Genomic DNA, 21,552 nt, shown 5'->3' with positions numbered 1-21,552 from the left:
CCTGCAGGAATGGATGCTCCAAGCTGACACAGCTAACCAAGTGATAAAGCTGCCTTCGGATCCCTTATGCACAACCCCAGGCTGCCTCCCAGCTTTCTTGAACAATGACAGCATAACAGGTGGGCTCAGTGTTAGGAGTTTTAGGGAGGCAGATCCCAGAAGAACTTCCTGCAAAGTGGTGGGTGACTTGCTGCTGGAGGTGTTCAGTCTCTGTTGAGGATGACGTGGGGAATTCTGGGTTAAGCTGAAGGACTCTTGGAATTCTCAGACTTCTGGACTTTTTTACTTGCCAAATTGTCGTGCCTGGTATTTGAATCTTAAGAACCGTGGAGAGATTACCAGTTTTATTGTACAATATTCTTCCCCCACACCTGCAACCCAAACACTTCCTTAGCCCTCAGGTGAAATGAAAATGCATTCCATTGTTTGGATGTGCCCTCACCTTTTGTGAGTGTTATTTGTTACTGGATGTTGTCATCCATTTCCTGGCTGGCAGGAAAATTAAAAAAAAATTATTGAATTTATTGGGGTGACATAGGTTAATAACATTTTATAGGTTTCAGATGTACAATTCTATGATACACCATCTGTATATTGTATTGTGATGATTGCATTTTCCAGAACAGTTCTTCACAGCCTTGCTTTAGGGAAGATGCTATGTGAAAAGAGTGTAATCATCCCTTGGTATCTACCAGGTATGAGTTCCAGGACCACATCCCCCACCCTGTTGATACCAAACTCTGTGGATATTCAAGTCCCTTATATAAAACGAGAGGCCCTGTGCATAGATTTGTGCACTAGTGGGGTCCCTCTCGCAATCTGGGACACCTTGGTGGATGTTGGAGAGCCAGTTTTGGCCTGGTCCTTGTAGGCCAGGCCGAGGGATCCCACTGGTGCACAAATCCATGCACCAGGCCTCTAGTATGTATATAAGATCTTTAATTAATCCCTTCCTGCCCTTCCCTCTCCCCACTTCCCTCTGAGATTCATCAGTCTGTTCCATGTTTCCATGCCTGTGTGATGAGTGTCTGCCTCCTGGTAGTCATTGCACATCATAGCTACAGGTCAGTTGGCCAGTCGGCTGGTTGCTTAGGCTTTTATATATATAGATGGTGTAGTATTTGCATATAACCTACACATATCCTTCTGTATGCTTTAAATAATCTCTTGATTACTTATAATACCTAATGCAATATAAATGCTATGCAAATAGATGCTATAGTGCTTAGGAAATAATGACAAGGAAGAAAAATCTGTACATGTTCATTACAGAAGCAGCCATTGCAGGCCTAACTACATAATACATGTCAGCAAGAGGTAACATTCCCCACCCCCAATGTTTTTAATTAATTTTTCTGCAAAAAGCTTTATTGTTTCCATTTGGTCCACTGCATGGGAGAGGGCTCTAGGAGCAGGGGTCTTCAAACTACGGCCTGCGGGCCACATGCGGCCCGCAGAGGAGTCTGATCCAGCCCGCCAGGTTTTTTGGGCAGTGAGCGCAGCCGAGGTGTTACAGTAGGAATTAGTAGTTCATATAGTCCGGCCCTCCAGCTCTCTGAGGGACCGTGATCTGGCCCCCACTTTAAAAAGTTTGAGGACCCCTGGTTAAAAGGATGCCTAGTGGTTTCAGGAGAGACTCAGGCAAAAGCCGGACACCAGGGGGAGGCAGAGGGGCTCCTCAAAGGCCTCTGGGATCCAAGCGCTCCTGGTCCTGCTTGAGGGAAGCCCAGCCCAGCCTGGGGGTCGGCTAGCCTGCGGAGGTGAGTCAGGTGTACCCCATCTTCTTGATGAGTTTCACCTCCTCACCCAGGAAGTGGTTCTGCAGGAAGTCACAGAGATGAGGGTCTGGGCTGGTCAAACCAGAGCCTGCAGCTCCAAAAGGACCTGGTTCATGCTATTCTCCATGACTGCGGGGGCTTCCTGGGAGTCCTGAGTTTACCTCTCATCTTGGGAAGGCTTCAGCACGTCCTGGAAGAGAATGCAGATGCTGTTGCATCTTTAAGAGACTCTCAGCGTCCTCGTGCTTCTTCTCCAACAATTCTGGGAAGAAGGAGCCCATGCACTCCAGAGCCACTTTATCGCAGTCAAAATAGAAGCCTGGAGAGAGGTAGGTGTAAGAGGCCCGCAGATGCAGGCTGACCAGGTGGTTGGCGATGTGGAATACTTTTTTTTTTTTTTTTCGATGTGGAATACTTCTGATGAATTTTGGAACTTATGGTTATTTGGCAATAGGGAGTTACGGTAAAAAAAACAACAAAAAAAACCCCAAACGGTGTTGGCTGGCCTTGATGTTGGCTGGTCATGGAGGCTGAGGTGTTTCTGAAGGTGGTGACTGGAAAAGAGGTTGGAGGTTGGACAGAGGCTGGAAGAAGGGGCGTCCCTGGTCTGTCCCATCCAAACACTGTTGAAGCAAGAGACAGATTTGGGGACCCCTGAGGGCACAGCCTCCCCAAATATTTTAAATCTGGGTTGGTTGAATCTATAGATGTGGAACCTGTGAATATGGAGGGCTTGTTGTATATGCTATATTTAATATCACTTTATGTTGACCTGGTGATAATGTAGAATCCTCTGCAAAGATACTTGAACTTTATAAACACCAGTGTCCTCAGATACATGCAGTCAATGCTTGAAATATTGCCCCACTTAGTTATCTACATAAAAGCTACCATTTTAAAGTCCATATTGTTCTTTGAGGATGATTAATTGCATAAGAAAGAATCCTATTATTTGTATTGCTCAGCAAAATAAAAATGGTCTGTGGGTTGTCCTTGCATAGCACGAGTTTAGTCTTCTGAGTCCTAAGCCCATGAATTCTATGAACATTGGGAACTAGGGTGAGGGTCCGAGGGAGCATCTGACTGGGCTTAACTAGATGAGAGGGACAGAGAGGAGAGGACCTCTCATCTAGTTAAGCCCAGTCAGAGGTCCTCCCTCTAGTTGAGTTGGGGACAAAGAGTGGAGTGTGGGTGAGGGAATGGGAAAAAGAGGGCTGATAGGTAGGAGGAAGAGTAGTAAAATCAGAGACCTGCAAAATAATAAAGAGAAAATTATGTTAAGGTGAAGTTAAAGACTTAAGAGTCAGAAATTCAGGAGACTATTAAGTTATAATTCCAAGAGTATTATGAACTGCCTGAGACACTGGGCAGAGGGGCTTGGCCTTATCACAGAACCTCCTAGTGAGGGCGGCTACATCCTCCTGTCAGTCCCGGAAGGTCCCAGCCACATCATGTGATGGGGGACCATGTGAGAAGCAGCCCCCAAAGGCACAGACCCTGCTATGCACAGAATGGGCTTCTTTTGATGACATGGACTCCAGCCCACCCCAAGCCCCTTCAAAGGCACTGGCTGGGTCCTCTGTTCCTTTGTTTTCCTAACATACCTGGTGGCAATGACACACCAAATTGGTGCCTGTATGTTTTTGCCAGGTCACTGGGGTTAGTATGTGTGTGTGTGTAAGATTTCATTTTAAGAGAATAGGAAGAAAAATAGTTCTTTATCAATTCTGCATAAAGGATAAATGCAGAAGTTTTCATGCTCTTCAAATATCTTTTTTTAGAGAGAGTGGGAGTCTCTGAACTCCCTAGTATGTAAGTGAAGTGTCTGCTGGTGGGTGTGTCAGCACACACACACACACACACACACACACACTTACATATCCATATATACACAGATCAGATGTCTTTGCAAGGTACAGAGGGTCATTTCTGTAAGTGAGATGAAACGTTATCTTTAATCCTAATCACTGGCCATATGCAGGTACATTGTCAAGCCAAAGAAAATACAGCTCCTTGCAAATAGTTAGCAAATCTGAAGACTGTATAGCTGAGGAGGAACGCCTGCCACCAACTGTCCCCTACGTGGGTGAGCAACCCATTCCTGAGACCTGGATTTCCACACTTTCCCATGTGCCCTTTGGGTTGTGTCACAGTCCAATGGCATTCTGTCGTTTTCCACTTTCCATGGCTTCCCAGATCCCTGCTTTTCTCATGGTGTCTCTTTAGTCAGAAAGTTATTCCAGTCTTAAAAAGCTCCATATGTATGGTGACCCTCAGACCCCGCCTGGCTGCCCTAGAGCCCAGGCAATCACACCTCACCATCCTTTAATAATGCATTCCAGGCACGTGGTGCTTGTGATCTGACTGCCAGCCCTTCTTGGCTCTGATTCTTCAAGTTAGAGTTCTTAATGGTTCCAGTCACTCTGGTCAGAGACATGTTTTTCCAGAAGTCCTTCCTTTGAGGGCCCCCAGCTCAAAATGCCTCCCACTGCAATCCCCGCGCCCCCCCCTACCCCAACTCTTCCCAACTGTTCTCCAACCCTTGTCCTGCAGACCATTTGCACCTCAGTCCAAAGGTCATTTCCGTAGTGAGGCCTCCCTCAGCCGCCAGTCTGTTTCCTTCAGAGTACTTCTACTTTGAAATTATGTTTATTTGTTGTTTTTCTCCCATTATTCTATATATTTCGGGAAAACCAGAAATTGTCTTGTTTCCTCCTGTATTTGCAGGGGCTGGCACAGTGCGCGCACACATAGGAGCATTTGTTCATGAGCGAATAAATTTTCAGGGACAAAAAAATGTATCTGTTCATTTTGTGTTCGTTTGCCACAATTACGATTATGGCATCTCTCAACACCACTGTCAGACCCCCCCCCCCCCTTGTGTTTTCTGTGCCAATTTATTCTTAAATAACTCTGATGAACTTCAGCTGGTCCACCATCAGTTTTCTTTTTTGTTTTCATAAAAGAACACGGAAAACCAACGTGATAAAAGCTACTCAACAAGCCCTAGGCTTGGAGGAAAGAAAAAAAAACGCCTCTTTACTCTTTGGACTGAATGCCTTTCATCAACTCCAAGTTTTCATTTCCCCGAAGCTTTTCTCTGTCAAGCTTGGGAAAGCGCCGTTTCCTAGGGGAATTGCACAAGAACAAACTTCAGAATGTGGAGAAAGAGAGACGGCTGCCCCAGAGCGAAACAGCAGAGAAGTCTTTGGGATGGATCCCCCCAAAGATCAAGTGCAGTCCTTTTCCCCAAGTGCATTCCTGTCCTAAACGGACTTGAACCCAATGGATGAACGAGGACCTTTCACGCCGTATAAACCAAGCTGGAAGGAGATGAGAGTGCCAGCAAATAGACGCAGGGAGGGTTTATCTTCCTCAGTTTCAAGACAACAAGCTGCTTCTGGTCACATGTTCTCCTGGATGGTGACCTCGTGCAGCAGCTGTGGGGTGGGGGTGGGCTGAACATTACAGCAGACCAGGGGAGAAAAGAAGATGCAAATTGGAAGTTGAATGTCCCCAGGGGCCTGACTGACGGAGAAAAATCTTTCCATGGATTGTGGCCATACAAAGCCAATCCCTTTCTGCCTTCCCGGGGCCAAATTGGAAAAGCCTGGACAGTGTTAGCTACAAACCAGAGCACAGAGGAAGCCATTTCTTGTCCACAGAACGGTGCTTCCCAAACTCACACTTTCTTGAGAGTTACCTAGGAACTTAAAAACTACCCTGTTTCCCCGAAAATAAGACAGTGTCTTATATTAAGTTTTGCTCCCAAAGATGCGCTAGGTCTTATTTTCAGGGGATATCTTATTTTTCCATGAAGAAGAATACAGTACACATTTATTGTTAAATGAAAATAAAGGAAATTTATTATCTGTTTACGGTACGGTAGTACAGTAGTTGTCAACACAAACCAGACAAACTGTGCATCCTACAGTATCAAGAATTTACTCATTTATTCAATGAGATTCATGTCATCATCTTCTGGAACATCATCATAACAATCCAATTCCTGAATTTCCTGGTGAATTTCTTGTGACTCCATTTCTTTCAGAATCAGTGGACCAAATCTCTCATATTTAGCCTAGGGGGGGGGGGCTTATTTTCGGGGGGATGCCTTATATTTCACTCAGAAGGAAACCTGTAAGTAGGTCTTATTTTCGGAGGATGCCTTATTTTCAGGGAAACACGGTAGGAATCCCAGGGCTCCTCCTGCAGGTTCTGGGTTAGTAGGTCTGGGCCCCAGTATGAAAATTCTTATTTGTAACAAGCATCTCAGCTGATTGTGCTGATTAGGCAGGTTTGGGGACAGGCATTGGATAGTTGGCCCCATTTCTTCTCCTTTTGCTGATTCTCGCATCTTCCAGGCAAGCCCCAGCAGCTTCCTTCCCAACTCTGGAAGAATCTCAGTGTGCTCTCCTGGTTTACTTATCCAGAGCTCGAGTGTGGCTCTGCAAACAGAACCTTGGTGGAGATGCCCCAGAGTTAAAGTGGAACTGGATGTGGAGGCAGAAGTATCAGGAAAGAATCCCTTTAGGGAGGGAGCAGCCTTCCCCACCTCCAGGCATTCTCGGGGCCTCTCTTTATGCTCCCAGTGCAATCACCTCTCCCCCCACAATTTCCTCCTCCACCTCTAAGCTTGTTCCTGAATCTCTCTCTCTGTCTTTCGGAACTCCACAGCCTTCTCTTCATCTGTGCATTCCCACTTCACACTCTATTGGTTTAACTCTGTACTCATCTGCTGTCCTCCCCAACCCCACATCCGTTTTCTCTTTCTGAGCTGGCCTCCTCGGTTACCTCTTCTACAAGTGGAGCCCTCCTCCCCTTGGTTACCCAGGCCTGGATCCTGACGTCTCCCTCTTTCTAATTCCTTCCACCCTGTCCTATGGTTATGGCAGTGGTTTGCAACCCAGGCTGCAAAACAGAAACATTTGGAAGGATTTTAAAACATAACCATGCCTGGGCTCTGCTCCCAGAAATTCTGATGTAATTGGTCTGTGGTGAGGTCAGGGCCATGGAGAGCTTTTAAAACTTCCCAGGTGATTCTGCTGTGCAGCCAGGGCTCCCTCTCCTGCCCCATCAGACCCTTCCACAGGAGGCAAGTCTGATCCGCAGGGTTGGGCTGGGGTCAGGAGAGAGAGAGGCACTTACTTTGGGCACAGAATCCAAGGGAGTGTCCAAACCCTCAGTAACCATGATCAATAATATTTTATATAACATTTTAATAATAAAAATTAATGCAAAAAAAAGTCCATGGTAAACACATCAAGATTTTGTAAAACAGGCTGTTTTGGTGTGCTGGCTTTATAACTCTGGGCTATTTTGCAACAGGAGCAATTGTTTCCAATCAGGCTGGGTTCTGAGGCTGGTGTAGCTGTCACAGTCCCTCTCATGGGTTTATGAGGGTTGACCAAGGCTGCAAACAGATTAGGCAATGAGGCGCTCGAGATTTTTCAAGAGTTTATTTTACTTTTAATTTTTCTATCCATTGATTTTAGAGAGAGGAAGGGAGAGAATGTAAGAGAGACGAATGTTGATTTGTTGTTCCACTTACCTGTGCATTCATTGATCGATTCTTGCATGTACCCCAACCGGGGATCGAATCCGCAACCCTGGTTATTGGGACCATGCTCCAACCAACTGAGCTACCAGCCCAGGCTTTGAGAGTCTATACTAACTTTTTTCTATTTGATTTAAAACATGGAAGAGTATTTTGATAAGATCAATATTTAGAAATTCATCATTCAACTCATTTCTTTCATCGGACAGTTTAACCCCCATAGTAATCCAATCCCACTGATTTCCTTGACACATTCTTGAAGGCAGTCCAGGAAAGGCCTTCTGATCAGAGTTTAAGCAATGGCACATCTCTGTGTCTCCTGAGGTAGCCACTTTGAAGTTCTTTAAATAAGCGAGTTCTGCTATATGTTAAAATGCAAACTTAATTCTAACTAATCTACCTTTGAAGAGCAGCAAACTTGATCTCTCACAAGAGACCAGTAGCTTCAAACTGGACCGAGCCATTAAGACATTTTTAACAATTTCAAGAAAAGTCTTTCTTTACTCAGATGTCAAGTATTACTTCTCAAAGTCAAGGTCTTCATGATCACTCCCTTTTAATGTTAATTGAGAAGCATCTCCCTCAAATGCAAAATACAGCAGCTTTTCTACCAAGGGAAAAAACATAGATTTTCTAGTTTATTTCTCATTGTGTGCTTTTAAAATAGATGATTAGACTTATTCTGAGAAAGGTGCTACAGGAGTATCTTGTTTACTATCTGAGTGTGAAGAGAAAAAAGGGAACCTCATTGTGCCATAAGTTAAGTTGGTCTTGATGTGTGACAACCCTGTGTCCTCATGTCTCCAGAGGAAATTTCTGAGAAAAAGTGGATTTAGAACTGATTGTGGGAGGATGAAAAGTAGGATAAAAAGGGCACAAATCTGACCAATATGAAGATATATAATCCTAGGAAAAGGGAGCATTTATACAAAAGAAGAATGAAGGAATGATGGGTAGAGAGAGGAGAGAGTGAGGAAAAGTTAGCCTAACCACACCACAGACTGAAATAAGAAATTATAAGTAGAGCCAAAACCGGTTTGGCTCAGTGGATAGAGCGTTGGCCTGCGGACTGAAGGGTCCTGGGTTCGATTCTGGTCGAGGGCATGTACCTTGGTTTTGGGCACATCCCCAGTGTGTGTGTGTGTGTGTGGGGGGGGGGGTGCAGGAGGCAGCTGATTGATGTTTCTCTCTCATTGATGTTTCTAACTCTCTATCCCTCTCCCTTCCTCTCTGTAAAAAAATCAATAAAATATATTTTTAAAAAATGCTAAGTAGAGACCCTTTAGGTTTATGGGGTGATTATGAGATTTAATATGGAGGGACATAAACCTTTGATGTTCTTTGAATTAGGAGAAAAAAAACAAACATCAAGATGTAGGATATATTAAACTAGAGGTCCAGGGCACGAATTCATGCATTGGTGGGGTCTGGCCAGTCCTCCCTGATCAGGGCTGATCAGGCCAGGCTGGCCAAGAGGAGGGGTCACAAGAAGTTGGTCAGCCAGCCTTGCCCCCTGGTCAAACTCCCAGTCAGACTCCCATGGAGGGTACAATTTGCATTATTAGCCTTTTATTATATAGGATAATACCTACCCAAGCAGATATTTTGTTAGTTTTGAGCTAACCAGCCATTTATATCAGGAAAGTATTTTATAGTGAAGTTTTTCATTGATACTTTTTCTTTTGGATAAATAAATAAAATCAGAAGAGGACTAAGTGCCTTTCAAATTATGTAACCCATTACATATAAGTGAGTTTAGATCTTCAAGTAATACTTATTGAATTGAGTAATTGAGTACAATAAACTAATCATGGTTTTATTTATTCTTTTAAATGGTTCCACATAAATCTCAACTTAGAAGATGGTTGGGGTTTTTAGCTTTATGTGAATTGCTCCATAAACTCAAAAGGAATAAAATTATATTTTCATTAAAATATTCTATAATTTCATAAAAGCTTATTTTCCTGGATTAGTCTCTCCTGAGTTGGGTCAGTCATGATGCATGTTATGCCTTCCCCTGTTGCCCACAGAACACTTCTCACTAGGGAGCAGACATATGTGACCAAGTCTGTACCACATGACCAAACCAGCTGAATGGACCAATGGTGGGTACTAGACCTAAAGGCAGCCAATCCACAGGCTGATTGTACATTAAGAGGAGGAACAATGCAAAAGAGTTCCCAATCAGAGATAGTGATGAGTAGCTGGACCAATCAGACCCCTTCTTAGAGCCACTATCCGCTGACTGACTCTCTCCCTATATGTCATAATTGAATTATGACATATAGGGAGAGAGTCAGTCAGCGGATAGTGGCTAAGTGGGGGTTGTGGGACCAGGGGGGAGCAATAAGCTCCTCCCAATGCCTGACAGTAGTCCATCTATATGAAGCCAGATGGGTGGCTACACTGGGTTCCCAGAGAGAGTTTTGTCTCCCTGCTGCCATGTGTGTAAACTTATAGTACAACTTCATCCCTGAAACATCCTGAACAAAATACTTGGAAAGTACAGCCCCCCTTCCCACCCCCTAATCTAACTAATACATAGTCCAACATTTGGTTAAATTGTGCTTTCCACTTCAGAGGCAATTTGGTACAAAGATGCTAAATTTTACCTTTACTAATTTTAGGAAAAAACATTTTGGGAAACAGTATGAGCTATTATATATGGTTTCATTAAAATGTGTTCATTAGCCGAAGCCAGTTTGGCTCAGTGGTAGAGCGTCGGTCTGCGGACTGAAAGGTCCCAGGTTTGATTCCGGTCAAGGGCATGTACATTGGTTGCGGGCATATCCCTGGTGGGGGGTGTGCAGGAGGCAACTGGTCGATGTTTCTCTCTCATCGGCGTTTCTAGCTCTCTATCTCTCTCCCTTCCTCCTCTCCATGAAATATCAATAAAAAAAATATAAAATGTGTTCATTAAAACTTGTGAGCTGGTCGAAACTGGTTTGGCTCTGTGGATAGAGCGTCAGACTGTGGACTGAAAGGTCCTGGGTTTGATTCCGGTCAGGGGCATGTACCTTGGTTGCGGGCACATCCCCAGTAGGGGGTGTACAAGAGGCAGCTGATTGATGATTCTCTCTCATTGATGTTTCTAGCTCTCTATCCCTCTCTCTTGCTCTCTGTAAAAACTCAATAATATATATATATATATATATATATATATATATATATATATATATATATATATATATAAAATTTGTGAGCTGACTCAACAGAAAAGTTTCTGCCAGTAAAACAAACAAAATTATGTCGAAGGTGTCATTGCTATCATTTGGGGCTTAGAAACGAGGAGGATCAGTGATGATGGTTTTCTTCCAAAGATGTGAGGTTGCATGGGTTGTTGTTCCCTCTCAAATTAGCGTCTTTATCTGGTTTGTTAAGTAGTATGCCACCTAATCAATAGGTCTGAGGCTTAATGTTTTGTGTGTGTGTGTGTGTGTGTGTGTGTGTGTGTGTGTTTTTCTATTACCAATAAAAGCAGAAGGTAAAACTCTGGTCACTTAACCTAGGTTCTGATTTGTGCTGAGAACATTGCCCAGGGCACAAATTTCAAAAAGGAGCAGTTAATTTGAGGGTAGCAGAAAAATATATGAAAATGGAAATTGTGTAGAGGGTGAGCACTTAAACAGCAGCTGCGGAATTCTAGTTGGTTCTGTCACTAACAAGCCATGTTATCCTGGGCAAGTCCCTTTCCTCATCTCTAAAAGGAGGGCACTGTTGCCTGGGCTGGTGTAGCTCAGTTGGTTGGGCATCCCATGCACCGAAAGGTTGTCGGTTCCATTCCCTGTCAAGGCACATGCCCGGGTTGTGGGCTCAATCCCGGTATGGGATGTGCAGGAGGCAGCCAATCGATGTTTTGTTCTCTCTCTCCCTCTCCCTTTCTCTCTCTCTAAAAATCAATAAAAATAAAATCCTTTGCATTGTGTTATCTCCCCTGTGGGAAACCGTCTATTTTATTGTCTTCACTAGCAGAGAGGTGTGGACAAGGAGCCCAGAATGCTGGTGACCCTTAAGCCCTGGCAAAGGTCAGAGCTAGGCACCCACTGTTTAGTCGAGACAATGGTAGCTGAAGCAACTTCCCTACCAGATAGTCATATAAATCCTTATTCATAAGGTGCTCCATCTGTTACTAGCAATTGCCTGCCTAAGGGCTATTGGTGTATCCCAAATTGAATAAAAGGATGGCAAGGCTTGAGCCCAACCAGAGTCCTTCCTCTTGAGTTGGGATCCTGCCTGGCCCCCCAATATTTCCAAGTTATTATTTCTTGTCTCTTCTCTTTCTTTTGCATGAGGCCCCTTTTCCAGAGCCCGAACCCTGAACCGTGCAGGATATGGGACTTCACACTCCCCTCCACAAATAACATATATCTTTCAAAGCAGTGCTGTCAGCCCAGGACGAGCCTGAGAACGGTTCCGGGTACCCTCCACATGCTCAGGAGATACTCGTTGACACTGAAGAAGTCCATGCTGTACATTAAAAAGGCTTTCCCCCTCCCCCTTCATGTATGGAATCTTAGCTATTTTTCAAAGATCTTTTACACAGCAGCACTCAACACTCACTGGTCTGAAATATCCCATTTGGTTCTCAGGGAGGAGCACACCTTTCTTGTAAATACAGAAACATAGGCATGGAGAAGTCTGCTGGAGTGGGCAAAGAGGTGTCTATGCATTGGAAAACCACTAACCACTGTGTGATTCTGGGCAAGTCACTCCATCTGTCTAGGGTTCTGCTTCCTCACCTGCAGGTCATGGGGCTGAATTAGGTCCTTAGAGCCCTTCTGACAGCACACCTCTGACTCTGTCCTGCTCTGACTGCCACACATAACAAATGGGTGCTGAGGACAGATGAATCCGTGGGGAAGGACGTGGGGCTGCATGAGGAATGAAGCCAGAGTAATTAGGGCAGAGGCATCGGTTCATTAGAAACTTCAAGACAGGCAGACCCTGCTTTTTATGTGCAGCACCTAAAATCCTTTATGAGCATCAGCTGGGTGGCTCTTTCTTCGCTGTTACTGGTTCATCAAAGCGGGTCACTGACCCCAGCCACATATGCCATCCTACTCGCTGTCCTGGGGTGCAGACATCCCGGGAGAGAGTCTGCCAGCCTCCAAGTCTATGAAATGTCCGTGTTATTTAAAATACCCATTGGTGGGATCCTGAGGATTCTGCTATGACTTTTATCACAAATGCTGGGTCACTGATATGTTAGGGGCCCTTTGTAAAAAGTGACTAGCCCTGGCTGGCGTTTCTCAGTGGTTAGAGTGTTGGCCTGTACACCAAAGGGTCTCAGGTTTGATTCCCTGTCCAAGACACGTACCTGGGTTGCAGATTTGATCCCTGAGCCTGGGCAGGTGCGTGTGGGAGGCAACCAAACCATGTGTTTCTCTCACATCAATATTTCTCTCTCTTCTCCTCTCTGTCTCTCTTCCTCTCTCCCCTCCCTTCCATTCTCTCTAAAAATCAATGGAAAAATATCCTTGGGGTGCGGATGAACAAAACAAACAAACACACAAATAAACAAAAAAAATGACCAGAAGAGTACTCCAAGAGTGAGTTGCTACTGACCTCTAGACTTTGTCATATTAGAGTGACCCTAATTTCTACAGACCAGGGTCTTTCGGTCCCATTGGTAAGAGGAACCAATTTGTTCTAGTGTTGCTAAGGAAGGGAAGCTTTCAGTTACAGAAGGAAGAAAGAGACACATAGTCAGGTAGGGTGGCCAGCAAGACTGTAATTATGCTTGAATAGGCGGTCTTCTGATGAAGGTCCAGATGGATGGAGAGGACCAGGAAGCAGAGCAGGAAGGAGGAGGCGATGTTTTGTTGGCAGTGTGATTCTGTGGACTCCCCAGTGGCCCACCAGGGCTACATTAGGATGGTCTTCTGGGTTTTCACTACTCGTGATTCCCGTGGACTTTATAATTCCCGCATCAGAGTTTAGCCGTGGATGAAATACTCTTGTGTGAGATCAACAGTCTAGAAAGGAAGAAACGCCATCATAAACTTTCTGAGCCAACATAGGGAATGATACTCTCTAGAACCATCTTTAAAATACTGTTATTTCACCATCATTTAATACTTGGTTAATAAAAAAGGGGGAAAAATCGAGCCTACCCATATCAGAACTTCTTTACCCTTAGTTGCTAACAAGAAGCTCTTTGCAAGATTCTTGAATAGCAGCTGATCACCGGAAGTTGAAAGTAACCCAAGAAATTCTCACAGGGGATAATAAAGATTTTTTCCATCATGTACAGGCCCTTCAGAGGGTTAATTATAGCAAATGATACAGCTATATCCTGGACTGTGTGTCATTCCAGAAAAAGGCTGAGTCTCGGATAACAGACCAGACGGATTAGCCTAGAGCTGCCTAGTACAGTATGTGACTTTCTCTCTTGCATTTTAGTTACTTTTAATCCCCATAGAACAAGAATTGTGTCTGGATTGTGTGACTTCAGGCCATCACAGCACAAAAACAAGTTTCCTCCAGTTCTACTCAGCAGTGTTCCCTCTGCGTTGGCCCAGAAGGATTAAAATTAGTACATCCAGCTGGACATGCAGATGATGATGTCAAGACCTAACCCAGCGCTCGGGGCATCCTGGGCAGCTGGAGCTGGACAGTGACTCAGACAGGCAGCCAGTGGGGCTCCGGGGATCGTTTTGACAGCTGATACTAAAAACATACTTACTATCCCCCCCCTCTCTTGTGCCCACGGTCAACAGCGGTGCTTCTCTGCACCCTCAAACAAACCCTCAAGCTGCCTTTTCTTCTCAGGACACTGTATTGGTGATGGCAGCCGAGATGGGGATTGGGAGGGGCTTGGGCAGAAGCAAAAGGCCCGACTTGCCTTTATTGTGCCACCCTGGCATGGTTTCGTCTAGAAGGTTCACATGCCTGTAAGGATGACCCTGCCCTGCCACTCCTCTCTCAGGTCAGTAGAAGCCACTGAGATGAAGCCTGACCGCTCTCCTAAGGCGGGCGTGCTTGCTCTGGCCCTCTCTGGTGAGTGTAGATGAGCACATTTACCTGTAGCTGAATATGTAGTTAATGCTACATCCTCCTGAGCTCCATCACTGTCTCGGGCTGAAAGCCAAAGGAGGGAAGGGCTGGGTTAGTGTCAGAGCTTCATTGGGAAACAGCACACGAGGACAAGGAGAAGATTTAATGGTTGCAAAGAGGCTCTTGGCCCTTTAGAAAGGAATTCTCCATTGAGGCTGTTCTAACAACAACAAAAAAATCTGTAATTTAAAAAGGAGTATTTTTTTTAATGCTTCTGAGGAAGATTGTCTATGGAGAGCCTTTTGTGTTCAGGAGAAGCTCATCTGTGGTTAGTAATTAAAGAGGCTGAAGATCCCTCATCGCTTTCTAGAGAGAAAACACGGGCACTGGGTCTGAGCCTTTGCTCTCTGGTATCACCACCCGACCAGGACATCTCACTGTTCTTCAGCAGCAAAATAAAAAGCCTCAACTAAGTCATCTCTAAAGTCTCTGAGGCTTGACACTACACATTTTGATTTGATGTAAAAAAAAAAAACCTGGTCATGATACAAAAGCATCACTAAAGACAATTTTATATTGTTGTAGAACATCACACATGTAGCTATTTGTTGAATGTCTGTCTCCTCAACAGGACTGTAGCTTTATGAAGAAAGTAGCTGTGTTTGTCTCTGAGGCTAGGCCCTGGCTCGATACATGTTTGTTGTTTAATGGTTACAGGCATAGCTGGGCCACTGGTATTCACACTTCGTGGCTGTAGATATGGAGCAGGTCGGCTCTGCTCTCTCATTGGTTAGCTGTGTTACCCAGGGCCAAATTCCTTAACTCAGTGGTCGGCAAACATTGGCTCTCGAGCCACATGTGGCTCTTTGGCCCCTTGAGTGTGGTCCTTCCATAAAATACCATGTGTGGGTGTGCAGGTACAGTGCAATTAAAACTTTATGACTCATGCACCGAAGTCAGTTTTCGACCTGGGTGAGTCTATTTTGAAGAAGTGGTTCTAACACTGAGCCACACTCAAGGGGCCAAAGAGCCACATGTGGCTTGAGAGCCACGGTTTGCCGACCACTGCCTTAACTGATTGTTGCCTTTGTTTCCTGATGGAAGTAAAAGAGGGATCATCATGATCAAAACAGTAAATCTATTTCATAGGTTTGTTTTGAAGATTAAATCAACTAATATATATATATATATATATATATATATATATATATATATATATATATATATGCCCTTGGAATAAGGTATGATATACAGTAGAGAAACCACCACAGTGCTATCCTTTGTGTGTTATTATTGGTGGCAGTGCTGGTGGCATAGTTATAAATAATGGTCTGACATCCTCCTACTGGCACTTTTTAGAGGGGTTGGATCCGGTGATATATGAAAGTTTTTTTTTTCCTTCACAGGGGAATGAACTGAATTTTTGGTTTAACTTTGTTCCTTGTGGCATAACAAGACTCCTTCACATGCAACCCCGTGGTAGCCAATGTTTGTCTAACATTCTTATCAGAACAGATCATAAATGAGAGAAGCCCAGTTCTCCAGCTCACCGCCTTCCTCCCCACATTATGCCAGTTCTCTCTCTTTGTGACCTGTCGCTCTTGAGGGTGACAAAAAGAGTGGGTTTACAATTTGTTCCCCTGAAAGAACAAATGAAGGTCATACCCACTGGGACCATTCAAATTGGGTTTCTCATAGTAAGGTGGGTGGGTTCCTTGAAGAAAAAATTGTTGAGAATTCTTAAAAAAGAACCATGTTCAGCAAAAGTGAGTAATTGCTATAAGGAAAACAAAGCAAAGGGCTTATGTTTGCAAAATAATTTTTCTCTTGGTTCATATTTTATAGTCATTGACCCATTTTTATATTACACTAGAGGCCTGGTGCATGAAATTCATGTACGGGAAGGGTCCCTAGGCCTAGCAGGATTAGGGCCAATCTGTGTGTTGACCAGTGGGGTGATTGGGGAAAGGGGACCCTGCTGGCACCCACATTGGCTGGCCTGGGACCTGCAGGCTGGGAGCAGCTCCTGCATTCAGTGTATGCCCCTTGGTGGTCAGTGCACGTCATAGCAACTGGTCCTTCCACTGGTCATTTCATCATTTAGATAATTTGCATATTAGGCTTTTATTATATAGGATAGATGTTTTATTTTTGTCTTAAAACCTTCAAATGAAATAATACTAGGTTTTTTGTACACATTCAAATACTGGATGGAAAAATGCCCACAATAATGTGACACTTTCAAATATTCATGGGTCTTGCTCTGACCAAACCTGATATAACAATATTCTAATTAGTCTAAAACAGATAAAGTAGGCACTAATTAGAAAAGGAGCTTTCCCACCCTAAAAAAAGATTGGTAGCTGATATTCTACTATACTTGAGGTCTCTGCAAATTTTATCATATTAAAAATTCTCAGTTAAAAGAACAACTAATTTCAAAAGATCAATCGATATACTAATTGCTAGGAACACATTTGTTACAGGACATAGAGTATTTATATCCAATTGTTTGGTGTTCTGTAGCAACATGACAGCATTCTCATTCTTCATCCAGATGTTTTTATATCTTGGAGTTGAGTCCCTAAGCCACTTCAGAGAGATAAAGCCTAATCTTCTTTCACAAGACTTCCAGGGAAATGGGGTCCTTAACCCCCCCTTTGCTGATCGGTTTCAGTGTTTACCAACCCTTATTTTTTCTATTTAATCTAAATCCCTCATGCTTTGGTTTGAGTCCACTTCTGTCTATTGTCTTCAGTTGGAAACAGAAAATAACAGGACAATAGCCTCTCAGAGAGAGGTTTTTATACTTGTGAAATTCCCTGCGAATCCCCTCTTGGCTTATTCTTCTTTTCAGTTGAATAATTCTGGTCCACACAACCCAGTGGTAAATCAAATAATTATGTGGCTGGAGTCACAGCTACAAACACTATTAATCAGAAGAGTCACATAACAAACACATACTTCACAGACTCAAACAAGATGTCATGTTGTAGTACAGAATTGAGAGAGAGGTAAACAGTCTATGAGAAGGGCACATCCACAACTGCCATCTCAGTTTCATTGTCTTAGCCTTTCCTCACAGGTCTGATGTTCTAACTAATCCTTTAATCATCTATTGTGGTTTCCCACCGAAACCTCTCCAAGTTCCCCACACTTCTCATTAGTGGATCCCAGGACTGGAAGGGGTGTTCTTGAGAGAGACTGACCCATGTTGAGTACAATGGCCTCATTGTTCTTGCTAACCACAGGTCTGTTTATATAGTAGGGAGATTGTTTCCTGAGCAAACAAAAACAAAGACAGCGCTAAGCTGCTGTCCCACTGTCAGCTCATGACCTATGACACACTTAGGATTTTTCAAGTAATTATTATACTGTACTTACTATATGATACTTGCCTGGTTTTTATCTATTTTGTGTCTATTTGTATGTTTTCCCTAGCTAGGTGTAATCATGTACTTTTTATTGGCTTTTAATCATTCTTCTAATATTTGATATTTGTACTTTTTCCAGGTGACCTAAATTCTGATTCCATTCTCTAAAACTTAAGTTTCTGCTTATTCTGCCCGATTTTGGAGCACAATCTATGTGTTCTTTACTACACAATTGTCCCCTGCCTCCCGCTGCCCCCAACCAAGTATCAGACTACACTGACGCTGATGTCACTGGCAGGCTGTTCTCTGCTCAGAAATTGATTTTCTAACGACGCTGGAGGAATAGGGCTAGTCCCAGGAAACACTGTGCTTTTGTAAGCTCTTGCTCTTCCACCAGGACAATCCTTCAACAACGTTAAACATTTGCCCAGTATTTTTGGGGTATGGAATATTGATCATTACAAATTCCAGTGTGCTTGGGATTCATGAAACTAAGACTTCTTTCTCTCTCTTCTCCTCTCTCTGACTTTTGTTTCCTGGAATCATGAAACAACAATAAAACCAACAGGAGAAGTTTTATCCTATCTTCTGGTGAGAACTATGAGAAGTAGTTTCAAGAAAGATGGACTCTGCAATTCTGCCACAAACCTCAGCGAGCTGATTACACGGAATCAGCAAGCAATGAAAAACTGCCATCGGAAGGACATATACTGTCAGTGTCTGGCTCTCGGTCATCTGAGCTGAAAAGAATTAATGGGTGCATCTATCCGAGAAGGATTTAATTTGAATGTGTAATTAGCCATAGATTACAGCTTTAAAAAGTGTATGCACTTGAAAGGAAAGCTCCTATTAATTTTTTGAGCTTAGTGACCATTATATGTGCTATGCAGTCTATAAAATAGCATCATCTTTGCACATTAGAAATAAATTGTGAGAAATCAGATGCCTATTAAGACACAAGAATTGATGTGCAACTATGACATTTGGTTATGAATAATATGCCAGATGTTTTAGAAAGGAAATAAAGAGTTTTGACATATTTCCAGATGACTGAAATCAGCCACCATTTTCCTCAGGTTGTTGGTGTCCAAGCCTCCTTATTGGCATGGGTAATATATTTTATTCTTTAATAAAGGATAGTCAGGTGGCTTGCTCTTACATAAGGATCAAAATGTGACCTAGAAATTATTATGAAATTGTCACATAAGCACATTGCTTTTATTTCTATTAATGATAGTGCATCTGTGCCTTTATTCAGGATTCTGATTTAATGCCTCTTCCTGTTCCTTTTTGTAAACCCTGAAGGGTTTTAAGCAGTGAACACTTTGAAAAGCAGAGATCCGGAGTTACTTGGCTTTGTGACTTTAACGAGGTGATGAGTCCTGCAAATCAGTTTATGATGATGTTTGGGCAAATTAACTTTGAGATTTAACTTTTAAAATGTCAATCACTGTGGCCAGGATTGACTTTTGTACTTGACAGCCACAACATCTGGATTTAGCATTATATGTCATACAATTGCGCGGTGCAAGCCTAATTTGGGGCTGATTAAGTCATTTTATAGTGGATGCCTTTCTTTACCCAGCATGAGCACTAGAGCCACACCCTCTTTACTTAGGGCCTTTGGTTCATTTCTGCCTTGGTCTTGTTCCATTGGTCTCTCTGTATTTTGGAAGAACTCGTTTTTTTCATGAAAGTTTAACCTTGATTCTGGGGTCTTCATTTCTATGCTTGAACTATTTAGCCATCCACTACATTCTGACCACTCCCTTTTTGTTCCCTCTTGGCTATCCTCTGGTCCTATTTCTCTCCTGTTTCTCCCACAGAAGAACCTCCCTGCTCTCCGAATACCCCCAGGAAAGTACCTCTTGAGAGTTCCTGGTTCTCCGCTCTGAAGCTGCATTGGTAGACGGGGGCTGAGCAGGCATTGCCCTGTAAAGAGCAATCCTGTTTACACGATCTGTAGAGAATGCAGAGCTCAGGTATGATGTACAGCAGCAGGAAAACCCATGCATTGGTGACCAGGGCGATGCAGACGACAGGGTCATCCCACTGGGGCTGCCGCTGGAGCTGCGGGTTGCCTCTCATGAGCATGGAGATCCACACCACCCAGATAATGATGGAGATGACCATCGTGACGAAGATGAACTTTCCATGCTGCTTCCAGTTCTCACATGGGCCACAAAAGGTGGCTTTGGAGACGAAGAAGGTGATGGCCATCAGGAGAAGGACATAGACCAGGAGTACCACAAAATCCACATTGAGCTGACAGGGTGCCATTTGTACAAACATCATACATCTGGTCGTTATGAGCGTCACGTACTCAATGGCAATGATCGTCTGCAACAGGCTACAACCAATAGCAATGCACAAAATCGTTGTCCAAGAGAAGGAGACTCCACCGCGGACTAGCTTCACCAGATTGGAGGCATGAGCCAAGAGGCATGAGAAACAGAGAGCAAAGAGAACCCCAAAGAAAAAGTAGCGTACAGCGGCAGTCTGCTGATTGAACTGGAAGATGAAGGCAAAAGCAAGGCTAAAGAGCCCCAGCACACCCAGGAGGAAGAGGACCTGGGTGGGGAGAACATTCCACCGGCAACAGTCTTGAACCTTTCGCATGAAGAAGAGAAATGCCAAGAGCAGAATAATTGTAACCACTATGCCAATTATTGCCAGGCACTCCAGCACAATGCCCCATGGTCCCTCAGTGTCACAGAGGAAATAATGGTCCCCAGTGGACTCGCTGAAGTCCTCATACATGGTGACTGTAAGTGGACTTCACGAGAATGGACTTCTGTTTTCCTGCAGAAAAAAATGTGAGACAAACCTATGACTTTACATCTACCCACAAGAATGCATGTTGGGTATAGGCATATCATTATAATGTCTCTCTCTCTCTAACTTAAAGACATCTGGACATATTAAATGAAATAGCCCTCAAACTATCAAACCCTCAAAACTATCCTACTGGGAAGAACAGAACAGTCTTTCCAGATAATCCATCCATTACTATGTTACAATTTCTCTGTTACAAGGCTTTTTGAAGTTAATGCAGGCAGAGTCTTTTTCATAAATTGGTGCGTTTGACAAGATATGCATGATCTATAAGATTCCAGATAAATCAGGCTCTAGGACAAGGGTTGTTGACATTAATGGGTCATTGGATCACTCAAGACACTGATGCACTGCTTGAAGGAGACAGACAGGTGATTTTTTCCCTAGTAATATTAATGACTGTTCCTTCTTTAAATTCAAGTCAATTCAATGCATCATGTTATTTTCAATATTTATTATTTGCTTGTCAAAGAAGGATACAATATGGTCCCTGCCTTTAAAAACTTTTTGGGTAGTTTAGCACCAAAATCTATGTCTTAAAAGAGGTTGTCTAGGAAAAAAATTCCGCATATTCATTTGGAAATAAGTACCTTGCAATCGAATACTCCTAGCTCGCCTCCTCTTCAGTTATTTCCAAGCCAGATGGCTGGAGTGACCCAGGCTTATAGCTGAGGCATGGCCCTTTCATTCCGACTTACCTTCTCTGTGTCCACGCTGGAAGCTGAGGCTCTGCTGACTGCGAGGTTGTAACTGCCAATGAGTAAGAAGGAGACAACCTCAGCTTCTTTATTCTCTCCCCAAATGGGCGGAAGGACTGAGGCCCTCACTCAGATTCCTGCAGTGCCTATAAAAAAGCCGGAAGGTCAGAAAGACACACCTATTCCAGTTTCACAGCAACTTTTTCTACAGAGACTTCTTTGGTGATAACAATTATTTTCCACTCCACTGCTCACTCAAGGCACCTTGGCCTTAGAGAGGTCCTGAAGGGGGAGTGAACTTAGGAGTGACTGAT

At 43.7% G+C, this 21,552-nt stretch overlaps 1 protein-coding gene across 2 annotated transcripts; it reads right to left on the bottom strand.

Annotated features, from left to right (window-relative positions):
- Window positions 1-13,047: 13,047 nt before the first annotated feature.
- Window positions 13,048-21,335, bottom strand: GPRC5D (G protein-coupled receptor class C group 5 member D). 2 transcript variants are annotated; one of them, XM_084879618.1, is made up of 4 exons: window positions 21,239-21,335; window positions 19,571-20,507; window positions 14,359-14,415; window positions 13,048-13,310 (listed from the first exon to the last, which is right to left on the bottom strand). In XM_084879618.1, exons 2-4 carry the CDS (start codon window positions 20,463-20,465, stop codon window positions 13,303-13,305), a joined length of 960 nt encoding a protein of 319 aa, XP_084735744.1. In that variant the 5' UTR covers window positions 20,466-20,507; window positions 21,239-21,335; the 3' UTR covers window positions 13,048-13,302. The 2 variants fall into 2 exon arrangements, with proteins under 2 accessions (XP_084735744.1, XP_084735745.1); XM_084879619.1 differs by lacking the exon at window positions 14,359-14,415 and having other exon boundaries at window positions 13,049-13,310.
- Window positions 21,336-21,552: the final 217 nt, after the last annotated feature.

Source organism: Pipistrellus hanaki (genome assembly GCF_964339955.1).
Source record: "Pipistrellus hanaki genome assembly, chromosome: 3".
Taxonomy (NCBI): domain Eukaryota; kingdom Metazoa; phylum Chordata; class Mammalia; order Chiroptera; family Vespertilionidae; genus Pipistrellus; species Pipistrellus hanaki.
The sequence above is the reverse complement of the archived record's forward strand: the minus strand, read 5'-3'. Positions and strand labels throughout refer to the sequence as shown.

Bases quoted from the DNA above. Each gene is read 5' to 3' on its own strand.
- GPRC5D (XM_084879618.1), bottom strand. From the start codon at position 20,465: ATGTATGAGGACTTCAGCGAGTCCACTGGGGACCATTATTTCCTCTGT. The intron at 14,416-19,570 runs GTACTTTCCTGG...TTTGGCTTTCAG, and splicing joins GAACCAGGAACTCTCAAGAG to CCCGAGACAGTGATGGAGCT.